We start from the raw sequence: 12,013 nt of genomic DNA, 5'->3' as shown, positions 1-12,013 counted from the left end.
TGGCTGATCCTGGTCCACTGTGGGGTCTGCACGGGCCCCTGGATGTTACTTTGGTTGTAGCTGAGCATGGATGTGGCTTGTCCACTGGAGGCTGATGTCCCCAAGCCGTGGCCTGGTCTCCCTGGGCCTCGACCCACCTGGCTGGCGCGGGGCCTATGTGTGGCCAGCTCTCGCACACTGCCTCGGAGCTGGTGTGGCTGGTGGCACCTCCTTGCATGCACATGCACATGTAGCTCAGGAACCTGGGTCCCCTTGGCGCCTCAGGACTTGGAGGCTGCCCACACTCTGGGAAGAGTACTTGCGGGGACCGCCGGGACTCCAGCCCCCGCCTCCCTCCCGGGACCTCCAGGGCAGAAAGCCCCCTTCTGGGGCAGATGTACAGGCTGGTAGGGTCTGTGAGCAGCAGCCGGGGCCAGGCTGAGGGGAGCCTCACCCAGAATGAGGCCGGGGCTGGCAGGAGGTCCCTGCAGAGGAGCCGGGAGGAGCCCACGGTCACTCTGGCTCCTAGGGTCTGGAGGTGCAGCCAAGGCCCCCAAGCAGCAGCTCCTGCCTCACTGACCTCTCCTGCCCTTCCTGCTGCAGGCGGACCTTGCTGCGGGCCGAGCCCTGCCTCGCCATGGACCAGGACTATGAGCGGCGCCTACTCCGCCAGATTGTCATCCAGAACGAGAACACCATGCCCCGTGTGAGTGTCCCCACCCCGTCTACCACTGCAGCTCCCCTCCCCCAGCTGCCTCTGCCCTGGCCAGCAGCCTCAGGAGCCCCCACTGTCATAGCCTGGAGCCCCACAGACCACTCAGGTCCCAGTCCCGCAGGTCACATGGGGCCTCTACTTCCTGGGGTGTCAGGGCTGCTGCCATCCCCAGGGCCGTAGTTAGAGCCCAGTGGGGCTTGGAGGGACAGGGAGGCAGAAGGCCCAGAGTGGTGGAGCTGGGGTGGCCCCATGAGCAGAGGCCCAGGGTGGTCTGCAGAGCCTTTAGGGAGACCCATTCCTGCCTCCTAGCCCCGGGTGAATCTGGAACCTTGTGGAATTAGGGAGGCCTGGTTTTGTCCTTCCTTGTGCTCCATCCCGCCTCCCCAGCCCTGCCGTGTTTGCCTTGCCCTGGGCTCCGGGTACGCCAATGGCTCAGGGCTGGTGCTTGTGATTGGTGCTTGTGGCTGGCACCAGCTGTGTGACAGCCACATCCCTCACCTGCCTCCCCACCCGACTCCTGTGGGCGTCTTTGGGACCAGACTCCTGTTGCCATCTACATAACAGGAAGCCTGGGTCAGAATAACGTCAGGCTTAGCCTGATTGGCCACCAGCCCCTGACCTCTGACAGACGCCCGAGCTGTCATTCTCATAGACTCAGTTGCTATTGTCCTGAGTACGCCCACCCAGGTGGGTCCGAGAGGCATGGGCCTGTGGGGAGGGGCTGCCTCGTCACAGCTCCCCCAGCACCGGTGCCCTCTGTGCCCAGGCGTTGGGCTGGTCCTGGGTAGACTCACCTTCAAGGCGTAATTCAGCTTCAGACCCCAGAGTCTGGGCTCTGGGACCCGCGGGAACCGACCACAGCCCCCTTTCCCTCTGGTGCAGCTCGACCCCGAAGCCCCGCAGGACAGAGCCAGGGAGGCAGATCCAGGACCATGCGTGATGGAGCAGGGTCCCCGTTGGTAAAGGCACAGGGCCACTGTGGAAGAAAAGTAGCGTAGAATTAGACTAGTCTTTGCAGCTTGGAGGGTTTCAGGCAGAGAGGCATAAATACAGGGGTGTCTGTGTGCACAGAGAGGATCTAGGTGCCCGGCCTCCTAGCAGCAGGGAGCAGCCCTCGTGCCGGCCCTCAGCCTCCAGAGCGCTCTTGGGGCTGCTGGGAGGATGGTGGGGGCCTGAGCGCTCTGTGTGCCTGCGGTCCCAGTGATACGTGGCGGGGCTGGGCGTGGTGTGAGGACCCAGCACCCCTCCACCCAGTGCATTTCTAGTCTCACGGGTGCAGTGAGGCCTGGATGTGAACGAGAAATGGGTGAGGAGCGGGCATTTGCAGTGTGGGAGAGCTCCCCACACGCCCGTCCTGCTCTGCGATCAACCAATACAGCCTGGACTATATGGCACAGAGCCACCTTCAGACCCAGACAGAGTGCTAGGTTGTGGAGAGAACTCCCTGGAACCCTCCGAAGTGTGAGGCCCCTGACAGTCAATGTCAGGGGCTGGGGGTAGGGAAATGGAACAACAGACAGAACATGACCCTACCTGAGCCTGAGTTTCCTGGGCCTCCACCAGAGAGACCGCGCATGGGACGCACGCTGCATTCGCGGAACCTCTCCCAGTCCTGGGGAGCCAGAGGTCACCGTGTGGGCAGGGCTGCACTCCCTCTCCAGTCTCCAGGGGAGGGCCCTTCCTCCCTCTCCCAGCGCCTGGGAGCTTGTGCTGTCCATGGCTGTGACTGTGTCCCTCTGGCCTCTGCCTCCCTCCCAGGAACATCTCGTGTGTCTCTCTGTCCATGTTTCCCCTTCTTTTTTTTTGTTTTTGTTTGTTTGTTTTTTGATACGGAGTCTCACTCTGTCGCCCAGGCTGGAGTGCAGTGGCGTGATCTCAGCTCACTGCAACCTCCACGTTCCGGGTTCAAGCAATTCTCCTGCCTCAGCCTCCCGAGTAGCTGGGACTACAGGCTCACACTGCCACGCCTGGCTAATTTTTTGTACTGTAGTAGAGATGGGGTTTCACTGTGTTGCCCAGGCTGGTTGTGAACTCCTGAGCTCAGGCTGTCCTCCCGCCTCGGCCTCCCAAATGCTGAGATTACAGGCGTGAGCCACCGTGCCCAGCCCGTGTTTCCCTCTTCATATGAGGACACCTGTTATCAAATCAGAGCCCACCCTAATGGCTTCCACTTAACTTGAGTATAATTACATCTGCAAGAAACCCATGTTCCAGACACAGTCTCATTCCCAGTAGCGGGGCTCAGGACTTCACAGTGTCCTTTTTGGGACACCAGTCAGCTTGTAACAGAGCCCTCAAAGAAAAAGGGTGGCGTGGGGATGGTCAGATGGGGTTGGAGGGTTAGACGGGTGGCGTGGACCCATTCTCTTAACTTCCTGGCAGGAAATGGGGGTAAGGGAGGCTATGCTCCCAGGCGGTTCTGGGCACAGCTGTTCCGTGTCCTGTGCCGTCGAGGCCTGCATCTGTGACTGTTCAGAAACTGTGAACGTGGGGCTTCTCCGCAGCTCTGGGAGGGCAGTCGGGGTCTTATCCAGCCCTGCTCCCTGGCTCTGTCTCCTCTGCCGTGGCCCCCATTCCTGCCGCCCCCACCCATCCCGTGGCCCTGTCCTCCACCCTCCTGCCTGGCATAGTTGGGAGGCTGAGCCTGCCTGTGGACCTGGCACCTTCCGAAAGCTTCTAGCACAGAAATCCCTGACCGAGAGTGACTGTGTGGCTCCACCCCTTGGGTTTTCAAGACCGAAGCCCCCTTTGCTCAGTGGCCAAATGTGGAGAGAGGCCGGGCTGGGCCACTGGGGCTCAGGACTGAGAGCAAGCCCTCCCTTGACGCCCTTCAGGTCACGGAGATGCGGCGGACCCTGACGCCTGCCAGCTCCCCCGTGTCCTCGCCCAGCAAGCACGGAGACCGTTTCATCCCTTCCAGAGCGGGGGCCAACTGGAGCGTGAACTTCCACAGGATCAATGTGAGGGGCCGGCTGGGCAGGAGACGGGACCCCCCCTGGGAGGCCCAGGGCCCCTCCAAGCCTCCTCGCTTCGAGACTGGGCACGAGCAGGTACCTCAGCTCCTCCCTTCCTCTCTCTTCCCTGCAGGAGAATGAGAAGTCTCCCAGTCAGAACCGGAAAGCCAAGGACGCCACCTCAGACAATGGCAAAGGTGAGGGTCAGAGCCTGCTCGCTTGCCCCACAGGCTGCCCCGCCCTGCCCCGCCTCACTGTGCTTGGTGCCCACAGATGGCCTGGCCTACTCCGCCCTGCTCAAGAACGAGCTGCTGGGCGCCGGCATCGAGAAGGTGCAGGACCCGCAGACCGAGGACCGCAGGCTGCAGCCTTCCACGCCCGAGAAGAAGGGTCTGTTCACGGTGAGCCCGCAGCCCCACCCCAGAGCCGTCTCCCAGTGGCAACCTCCCAGGTACCAGCTCTGCCTCCCCGAGCCTGGTTCTCAGGCCTGGCCGTGGCCCAGCACCCTATCCTGACCCTGCTCCTCAGCCAGGCCAGGGGCCCTGGTTCTCTGGGCCGAAGGCCGCTGGCCCAGCAGGCAAGCTGGGAAGTGGAGGTACAGGAGGAATCTGGGCTCAGCCTCTTGGGCTTTTTTTCCCCACACCGATGCTACCTGGGGTCTCAAATACTGAAGCCGGTGGGGGTCCTGCCCTAGGGAGGCAGCACTGGGTCCTGCCACAGGGCCCTGTTCTGTCCAGAAGATTCCGGAGCCCGAAGGCAGGATCACACAGCGCCCTGCGTGGGTGCCTTCACAGTCCCTGCTGGGAAGGTGCCTTCCTGTTCACAGCTGCTCCAAACGTGGTCTCAGTGCCTGCTTTAGGGCTGTGAGCAGTACCAGGAGCGCGGGGGTCCAGCTCGGAGGGTCCCAGGGCCTGGGCATCCGCTTATCCAGTGTGTCGCCCGCTCCCCAGTATTCCCTCAGCACCAAGCGCTCAAGCCCCGACGACGGCAATGACGTGTCGCCGTACTCCTTGTCTCCCGTCAGCAACAAGAGGTGGGTACAGGGTTCCTCAGCACCATGTGTCCCTGTGGGGCCTGGTCGGTGGGGCTGAAGGGCGCCTCCCCTGGTGGCCTGGAGCTGTGACTGTGTCCTCCCCCAGGGTCCTGAGAGTGGAGGGGGCGCAGCCCCCCATTAGCCATAGTCAGTAGCAGAAGTGTACACCAGGCCAGAGCGGCCCAGCGACCCCCTCACCGAGAACACACCGTGGCTGGCAGTGTTGGCCTCAGAGAGGGGTCAGGAAGGGCTGCCTGGGGGAGGTGTGGGCAGCAGAGCCAGCACAGCTGTGAGAGGGAGCCCAGGAGAGCCAGAGACCTGAGGGTGAAGGGCTGTGGGGCCGTCCCCGGGTTTAGGATCACACCATGGCGGCAGTGATTGGAGGGGCTGGACCAGGCTCATGGGGCCGGCAGGGGAGTAGATACTTTCTATGCGTTTGCAAGAAGTGACCCAAGTGCAGTGGCTGACGGATGCCACGTGGCCACCTCTGCAGTCAGAAGCTGCTCCGGTCTCCACGGAAACCCACCCGCAAGATCTCCAAGATCCCCTTCAAGGTGCTGGATGCGCCCGAGCTGCAGGATGACTTCTACCTGAACCTGGTGGACTGGTCGTCCCTCAACGTGCTCAGCGTGGGGCTGGGCACCTGCGTGTACCTGTGGAGTGCCTGCACCAGCCAGGTGGGTGCTGTGTACTGTGTGCATGTGCACAGCAGCCTCTCCAGCCGCTAGTGGCCCTCAGAATACCAGCCAGGATCTGGGGAGCGTCAGTACGAGCTAGGCATCTGCTATGGCCCTCCCAGCCTCGGCCCTCCCAGCCTCCCAGCCTCCCAGCCATCTCAGCCACAGACCCCCCAGCCCTTGTAGCCACTGCCCTCCCAGCGACAGCCCTTCCAGCCCTCCAAGCCTTCTTGGTCATGTCCTTTGCATTCCTCTCAGCCACGGCCCTCCCAGCCACGGCTCTCCCCTCCAGTGGTGGCATCTGTAACAGAATGGGGTCCCCACTGGAGCCCCAGTCTCCTTACTGGTAGCACCCCTCTGGGTCCCGTCCTCACCATTTTGGTGTCCCCTCTTGGCAGCAGGAGCCCCACAGCACTGGACATCTTCCTCCCATCTTAGGCTTGTCCCATGCAGTCCTGTGCCCCCTGCACCTCTACCTTTTTTCCACACCCAGCTTGAGCCTGCAGGGTCCCAGCATTGACCAACCCAGGCAGCCCCCGGGCCTGGAGTGATGAGTGAGAGGGTGGAGAGTGGGTGGAGAGTAGGTGGAGAGAGTGGGTGGAGAGTGGATGGGAGAGTGGGGGGACAGTGGGAGGACAGTGGGAGGAGAGTGGGTGGGACGGTGCCTCTTTGAGTGGGTGGATGAGAGAGTAGAGGTGTGATGGTTGCGTTCATAGACTGGTGCTTCTTGACCAGTGGCAAAGCTCACATAGACACATTGACGTCTACCATCAGGTGACGCGGCTCTGTGACCTCTCAGTGGAAGGGGACTCAGTGACCTCTGTGGGCTGGTCTGAACGGGTGAGTGTAGAGGGCTTGTCCCCGACCTGGGAGGTCTGTTGGGGCCCTTGACAGTGTTGGTACCTTGCAGACCCAGAGGGGCCAGTGTGTGCCCTGAAGTCTTTGGTGTCCAAGCATAGTTCTGTGTCCCCCACTGTCGCTGGCCTTGGGGTGGTGGTGGTAGAGGGAGTAACAAGAGCAAGGAGGGACCCGGCAGCCCCGGAGAAAGAATGGCAGGACCAGTGGGGAAACAACACCCCAGTCCTGCCGTGGGGCACGTCCCGTCTCGGACTTGCGCTCCACCTGGCGCTGCAGTTTCTACTAAGCGTCGAGTGAGCTTTAGTTGTGTTTCAGATTATGATGAAAACATCCCAGCAGCAACTTTGAAGCGTGTCACGGGGAGGGTCTCTACTCTGCCCAGAGCTGCCCAGGGCTGGTCCTAGTGGTGGAGGGTCACACACCCTGAGTCTGTTGGCTGGACTCTTGACAACCCCTGGCACTGTGTGTGCGGGGCATATCTGCCATCGTGGAATGTGCTGACGGGGTGTAAGCTTCATCAAAGGGACATGCATTCAGGGGTTTTTAGGGGAACCATCCAGAGCCCTGGTGAACAGAGCCTAGGGTGACCAGGTCCAGGCTGGGCAGAGTCCTTGGACCAGACCTGACCCTGGCACTCTGGCCATGCCTTCTGTCCTAGGGGAACCTCGTGGCGGTGGGCACACACAAGGGCTTTGTGCAAATCTGGGACGCAGCTGCAGGGAAGAAGCTGTCCATGTTGGAGGGCCACACGGCACGCGTCGGTGAGGAGCCTGGGTCCTGTGGTGGGTTGGCTCCCCAAGGCCCCAGCTCCCCGAGGCCAGGAGACGCTCACCCCTGCTTCTGCCTGGCCTCCAGGGGCGCTGGCCTGGAACGCTGACCAGCTGTCATCTGGTAGCCGGGACCGCATGATCCTGCAGAGGGACATCCGCACCCCCCCGCTGCAGTCTGAGCGGCGGCTGCAGGGCCACCGGCAGGAGGTGTGCGGGCTGAAGTGGTCCACGGACCACCAGCTTCTCGCCTCGGGGGGCAATGACAACAAGGTACGCGCGCCTAGAGCCCGGCTTCCCCTCCCAGAAGCTGCGGCCCTCACGCTGGCAGTGACGGCGGAGCCTGGGCTGGGGACAGGCATGGGGCCCACTCCACAGCCGTCGGCAGGGCCTCGGGCTCGTCCCTCCTGCTCAGCCAGTCCCGCTCTGTAGCACGCGGGGACGAGCGTGTGCCCCCAGGAGTCCTTGGGGGAGCAGCAGGAGGGGCGTGGGGTGGGTACCACGGCAGGTCTTCACTCCAGTGGGGACCAGCGTGTGGGACCACAGGACTGGGACAGCCCCGGCCTCACAGCCCCTGTCCCCCAGCTGCTGGTCTGGAATCACTCAAGCCTGAGTCCCGTGCAGCAGTACACGGAGCACCTGGCGGCCGTGAAGGCCATTGCCTGGTCCCCGCACCAGCACGGCCTGCTGGCCTCAGGGGGCGGCACGGCCGACCGCTGCATCCGCTTCTGGAACACGCTGACGGGGCAGCCGCTGCAGTGTATCGACACGGGCTCCCAAGTGTGCAATCTGGCCTGGTCCAAGCACGCCAATGAGCTGGTGAGCATGGGGGCCCGGCCTCCTCCCACCAGGCCTCGGGGTGTGCATCCCGCCGGCCCTGTGCCATCTGACAGTGGCCGGTGGGGAGATGGGTCAGAGTTGCTCTGAAGGGAGATGGGTGAAGGAGGCGGGGTGAGGAGGCAGGGAGCTCAGTGGGGTGGGGCAGGGCCCCTGGGCCCCATCAGGACCTCCCCAGGACCTCACCTGGGGCAACACTCAGGCTTCTGGGCCCCCTTTGCAGCCACACCTGGTGGCTCTGTGAGGAGCTGGGGAGCTCCAATGGCTGCCTCTGCTCGGAGAGGCGGCCCAGGACGGAGTGGGTTCCGCTGGCACGCTGTCCTGCCCCAGCTTCTCTGGGCTGTGTGTCCCCAGGACAGATGCAGGGATGACTTGCAGGTGGGGCAGAGGGGCTGTGGGCCTTCTGTGGGTCCTTGTTGGGCTCCAGCCTTTGGAAGTGGGTGGGGGGCCGAGCTGTGACCTCCACACTTCCCAGACGGAGCCAGGAGGTGGAGCCACAGCCCGCATCCCCTGCTTCTCCCCAGCTGGCTGGCAGCTCCGAGCTCTCCTGTGGACTCGGGTTGGGTGTGTGGGGGGCAGCAGGTATCACACCCAGCCTCGTTCCCCGCCACGGACCACAGCACTCCCTCCCACCCCGCAGGTGAGCACGCACGGCTACTCGCAGAACCAGATCCTCGTCTGGAAGTACCCCTCCCTGACCCAGGTGGCCAAGCTGACTGGGCACTCCTACCGCGTGCTGTACCTGGTGAGTGCGCGCCGGGCACTTCAAGGTGCCCCGGGATTCTGGAAAAAGTGCCAGCCATGGCTGCTCCAGAGCGCCCCGTCCTGTGTTCCTAGGGAGGACGGTGTGCAGATCTAAAACCCTGCGAGACGCAGTGGCAGGGCTGGCCGTCGGGGCATCCGGTGCTGGTTGAATTGCCAGCGTTGGCCTGGGCTTTACCGACTCCCAGCCCTGCAGGTGTGGGCTCTGTCCTCCTGGAGGACCTCAGCCTCTTCATGTGTTTATTTCCCCCAAAAAGAGGGGTGAAGAGGAAAGCCAGCGGTAACTCACAGCTGACCGGTCAGATGACCCTGTGGACGTCCTGCACAGCAACTGTGTGCACCTGGCTGGAAGGGGGCGGAGGCCTTCTCGTCCTTCTGTGCCCTTACTCGTCAAGGTTTTGTTTCTTCACTGAGAAGTGTTCTCTTTCATCTGTACATCTGACTGTACCCTTCTTCATTTTTGCAGAGTTGACTGTCCCCCCCTTGCAAGGGGATGTTGATGTTTTAGCAAAAATGCTCCAACCTTGGCCAGGTGCAGTGGCTCACGCTTGTATTCCCTGCACTTCAGGAAATCAAGGTGGGAGGATGGCTTGAGCCTAGGAGTTCAAGAGCAGCCTGGGCAACATAGCAAGACCTCATCTCTGCAAAACATTCTTTTAAATGAGCCAGGTGTGGTGGTGTGCACCTGTAGTCGCAGCTACTCAGGAGGCTGAGGTGGGAGGATCACCTGACCCCAGGAGGTCAAGGCCACAGTGAGCCAGGATTGCCCCACTGTACACTTCAGCCAGAGTAACAGAGCCAGATCCCAGCTTAAAAAACAAACAGGCCGGGTGCGGTGGCTCAAGCCTGTAATCCCAGCACTTTGGGAGGCCGAGGCGGGTGGATCACGAGGTCGAGAGATCGAGACCATCCTGGTCCACATGGTGAAACCCCGTCTCTACTAAAAATACAAAAAATTAGCTGGGCATGGTGGCGCGTGCCTGTAATCCCAGCTACTCAGGAGGCTGAGGCAGGAGAATTGCCTGAACCCAGGAGGGGGAGGTTGCGGTGAGCAGAGATCGCGCCATTGCACTCCAGCCTGGGTAACAAGAGCGAAACTCCGTCTCAAAAAAAAAAAAACAAACAAACAAAAACAAAAACAAAAACAAAACAAAACAGGCTCAACCTTGGTTTCTGCCCATGGTGACCCCGGCCTGCCCCTCCTTCCTGGCCCGAGGCTGAGCTCTGCCCATGCAACCTGAGTTGGGGGGCCCAGCCACCCCACACCTTGCTCCCCCTCCTTCAGTCCCCCAGCACTGTCCCAGAGGCACCTCAGAGACCTGGAGACATGGAGTGTTTCCCTCCTGTCCACAGGCAATGTCCCCTGACGGGGAGGCCATCGTCACTGGTGCTGGAGATGAGACCCTGAGGTTCTGGAACGTCTTTAGCAAAACCCGTTCGACAAAGGTAAAGTGGGTCGGTATCAGCGCCACTCGCCCCAGCCCCAGCCCCAGCCCCAGCCCCAGCCCCAGCCCCAACCCCAGCCTGTCCCGGGGCCTTCCCTGTCCCCACTGTGTCCTCGGGCGTACCCTCCCCCGGGTTCCCCCACCTCCGAGATCCCCTCACTTCGCACTCTGGGTCATGTGTCAGGGGTAGTGTGGCAGGCTGAGGCTGGACCAGCACTTCTCAGCCCCTCACCACCAAGCCCCACAGCCTTAGTTTCCCTCCAGGCAGCTTTCCCCGGGGCTGTGGCTCATGTCCCCAACCCCGTGTGTCTGCAGGAATCTGTGTCTGTGCTCAACCTCTTCACCAGGATTCGGTAAACTCGCCGAGCAGGACCACACCACACCAGCCATCCAGGGCCGGAGGACCCCACCTCCTCAGCTTGCATGGACCCTGCCCTTCCAGCGCTTGTCCCCCGAGGAAGGCGGCCGGGCGGGCGGGGAGCTGGGTCTGGAGGATCCTGGAGTCTCATTAAACGCCTGATTGTGAACCATGTCCACCGGTATCTGGGGTGGGCACGTGCTCGGGGACCCTCAGCATTGGGGGCTCCGTCCCACTTCTCAGAGGGCAAGAACCATGTTGGACGGCCCCAGCTCGGACTGTGAGCTCAAAGCAACGGATGCCCCCTGAGACCCTCACTGCTCCTGTCTATTGGGCACCTGCCCGCCAAGGCCGCATGCTCTTCCTGGAACTGCCCACATCTTCACGGAACAGACCAGACACCCCGGCCCGCCGGTTCACAGCTGCAGCCTCTCTGTGTTGAACCCAAGGCCAGACCAAGACCTGAGGGCCTGTGGATGCAGGAGACGCTTCCTGCCCGGATTCCACCTTGCAGCCACCTCTGCTGTCACTTCTCCAAACAGCGATATTTCTGGAAGCATCTGTGTCATGGCTATCGGCCTGGCAGGCAGTGGGCTTTGGACGGGCCTGTGCGTCCCAGCCGAGCATTACCCTCACACCCGAGGAGGACATCTGCTCTGGACCCGTCACCCTGGGAGAACTGATGCCGGGCCTGCTCACCGCGCTGGCTAGAGAGTGTGACAGGTGCCATGTCCTTGTGCGTTCGCCAACTCGTGCCCTTACGGTGTCCAGCGCCCCCCTTGCCTGTGGTGTGAGACTCACGTCCCCTGAGCCTGCTGGGTGGCTGGGTCTCATGGAGGCCAGCAGTAGTGCAGCTGCTGCCCCTATCTCGGCCTGTCCTGTCCGTCGGCGCTGATGGCCGTGAGGAAGCCAGGGAGACCCGAAGGGTCCAGGAGGTGGGCGCCTTGTCCTTCCTGAAGCTTCTTGTGCTCCCAGGCCACGCGGCAGGCAGGGAGGGAGGCAGGGCCGGGGAGTGGAGCCTGAGCTGAGCACGGCCCCTGCCCGTCCCTCTGCCCCCTCTTCCCATTTCATTGGTAGGGACATGGAGAGGGTGGGGCGGGCTGGGATTGGAGGGTCCCATCCGCCACACTGCTGCACTTGGGAAGCTGCACCCCTCGTGTCCTGACAGCCTGGCGTCCCCAGCGGGGCTGGTGTGCATGTGTACATACGTATTTGTGACTTTTCTTTGGATTTGTTTTGTGTTTTTGTTGACTGGTCCTGGACATGTTTGAGACTGGATGAGGAGGGGCAGGGGGCCTGGGCCCGCCCACTGCTCCTGGGGGTTTGGGGTCCCAGTTTTAAAGCCCCGTCATTTCAAGCGGACCGATCTTCCACGTTCGCTGAAGAGGCTCTCTGGGAAGGTTGTGGACCCGCGTGGCAGTGTGGATTTTGAGTGGTCAAGGTCTTAGTGTTTCTCCGTTTTTGTTTTTTTGTTTTTTTTTTTTAATAAGAAAACAAACCCTGCCTTTGCCCACGCACGCCTGCCCACAGTGGCCTATGCAGTTGCCAAAGATCAGCCTTGTCGCCGTGGGCGCCAGGCCCCTGCCTGCTCAGTGCACAACCTGCGTGGGCCTCCAGTGGCCCCTCCT

General features: G+C 62.1%; 1 protein-coding gene across 5 annotated transcripts in view; it reads left to right on the top strand.

Moving 5' to 3' along the window:
- Positions 1-11,615, top strand: part of FZR1 (fizzy and cell division cycle 20 related 1) — a 50,687-nt gene extending 39,072 nt beyond the window's left edge. For 4 of the 5 annotated variants that reach the window (XM_074384807.1, XM_074384806.1, XM_039465995.2 and 1 more), the window contains 13 exons: positions 583-685; positions 3,529-3,654; positions 3,782-3,845; positions 3,922-4,049; positions 4,599-4,681; positions 5,175-5,358; positions 6,133-6,198; positions 6,875-6,977; positions 7,072-7,256; positions 7,569-7,802; positions 8,461-8,565; positions 9,936-10,037; positions 10,343-11,615. In XM_074384807.1, the coding sequence (XP_074240908.1) occupies positions 583-685; positions 3,529-3,654; positions 3,782-3,845; positions 3,922-4,049; positions 4,599-4,681; positions 5,175-5,358; positions 6,133-6,198; positions 6,875-6,977; positions 7,072-7,256; positions 7,569-7,802; positions 8,461-8,565; positions 9,936-10,037; positions 10,343-10,384 (1,525 nt within the window). In that variant the 3' untranslated portion in view covers positions 10,385-11,615. The remainder of the gene's footprint in view (positions 1-582; positions 686-3,528; positions 3,655-3,781; positions 3,846-3,921; positions 4,050-4,598; positions 4,682-5,174; positions 5,359-6,132; positions 6,199-6,874; positions 6,978-7,071; positions 7,257-7,568; positions 7,803-8,460; positions 8,566-9,935; positions 10,038-10,342) is intronic. The other variant, XM_074384808.1, reaches the window with a different exon arrangement.
- Positions 11,616-12,013: the final 398 nt, after the last annotated feature.

Source organism: Saimiri boliviensis, chromosome 14, assembly GCF_048565385.1.
Source record: "Saimiri boliviensis isolate mSaiBol1 chromosome 14, mSaiBol1.pri, whole genome shotgun sequence".
NCBI classification, from domain to species: Eukaryota; Metazoa; Chordata; class Mammalia; order Primates; family Cebidae; genus Saimiri; species Saimiri boliviensis.
The sequence above is the reverse complement of the archived record's forward strand: the minus strand, read 5'-3'. Positions and strand labels throughout refer to the sequence as shown.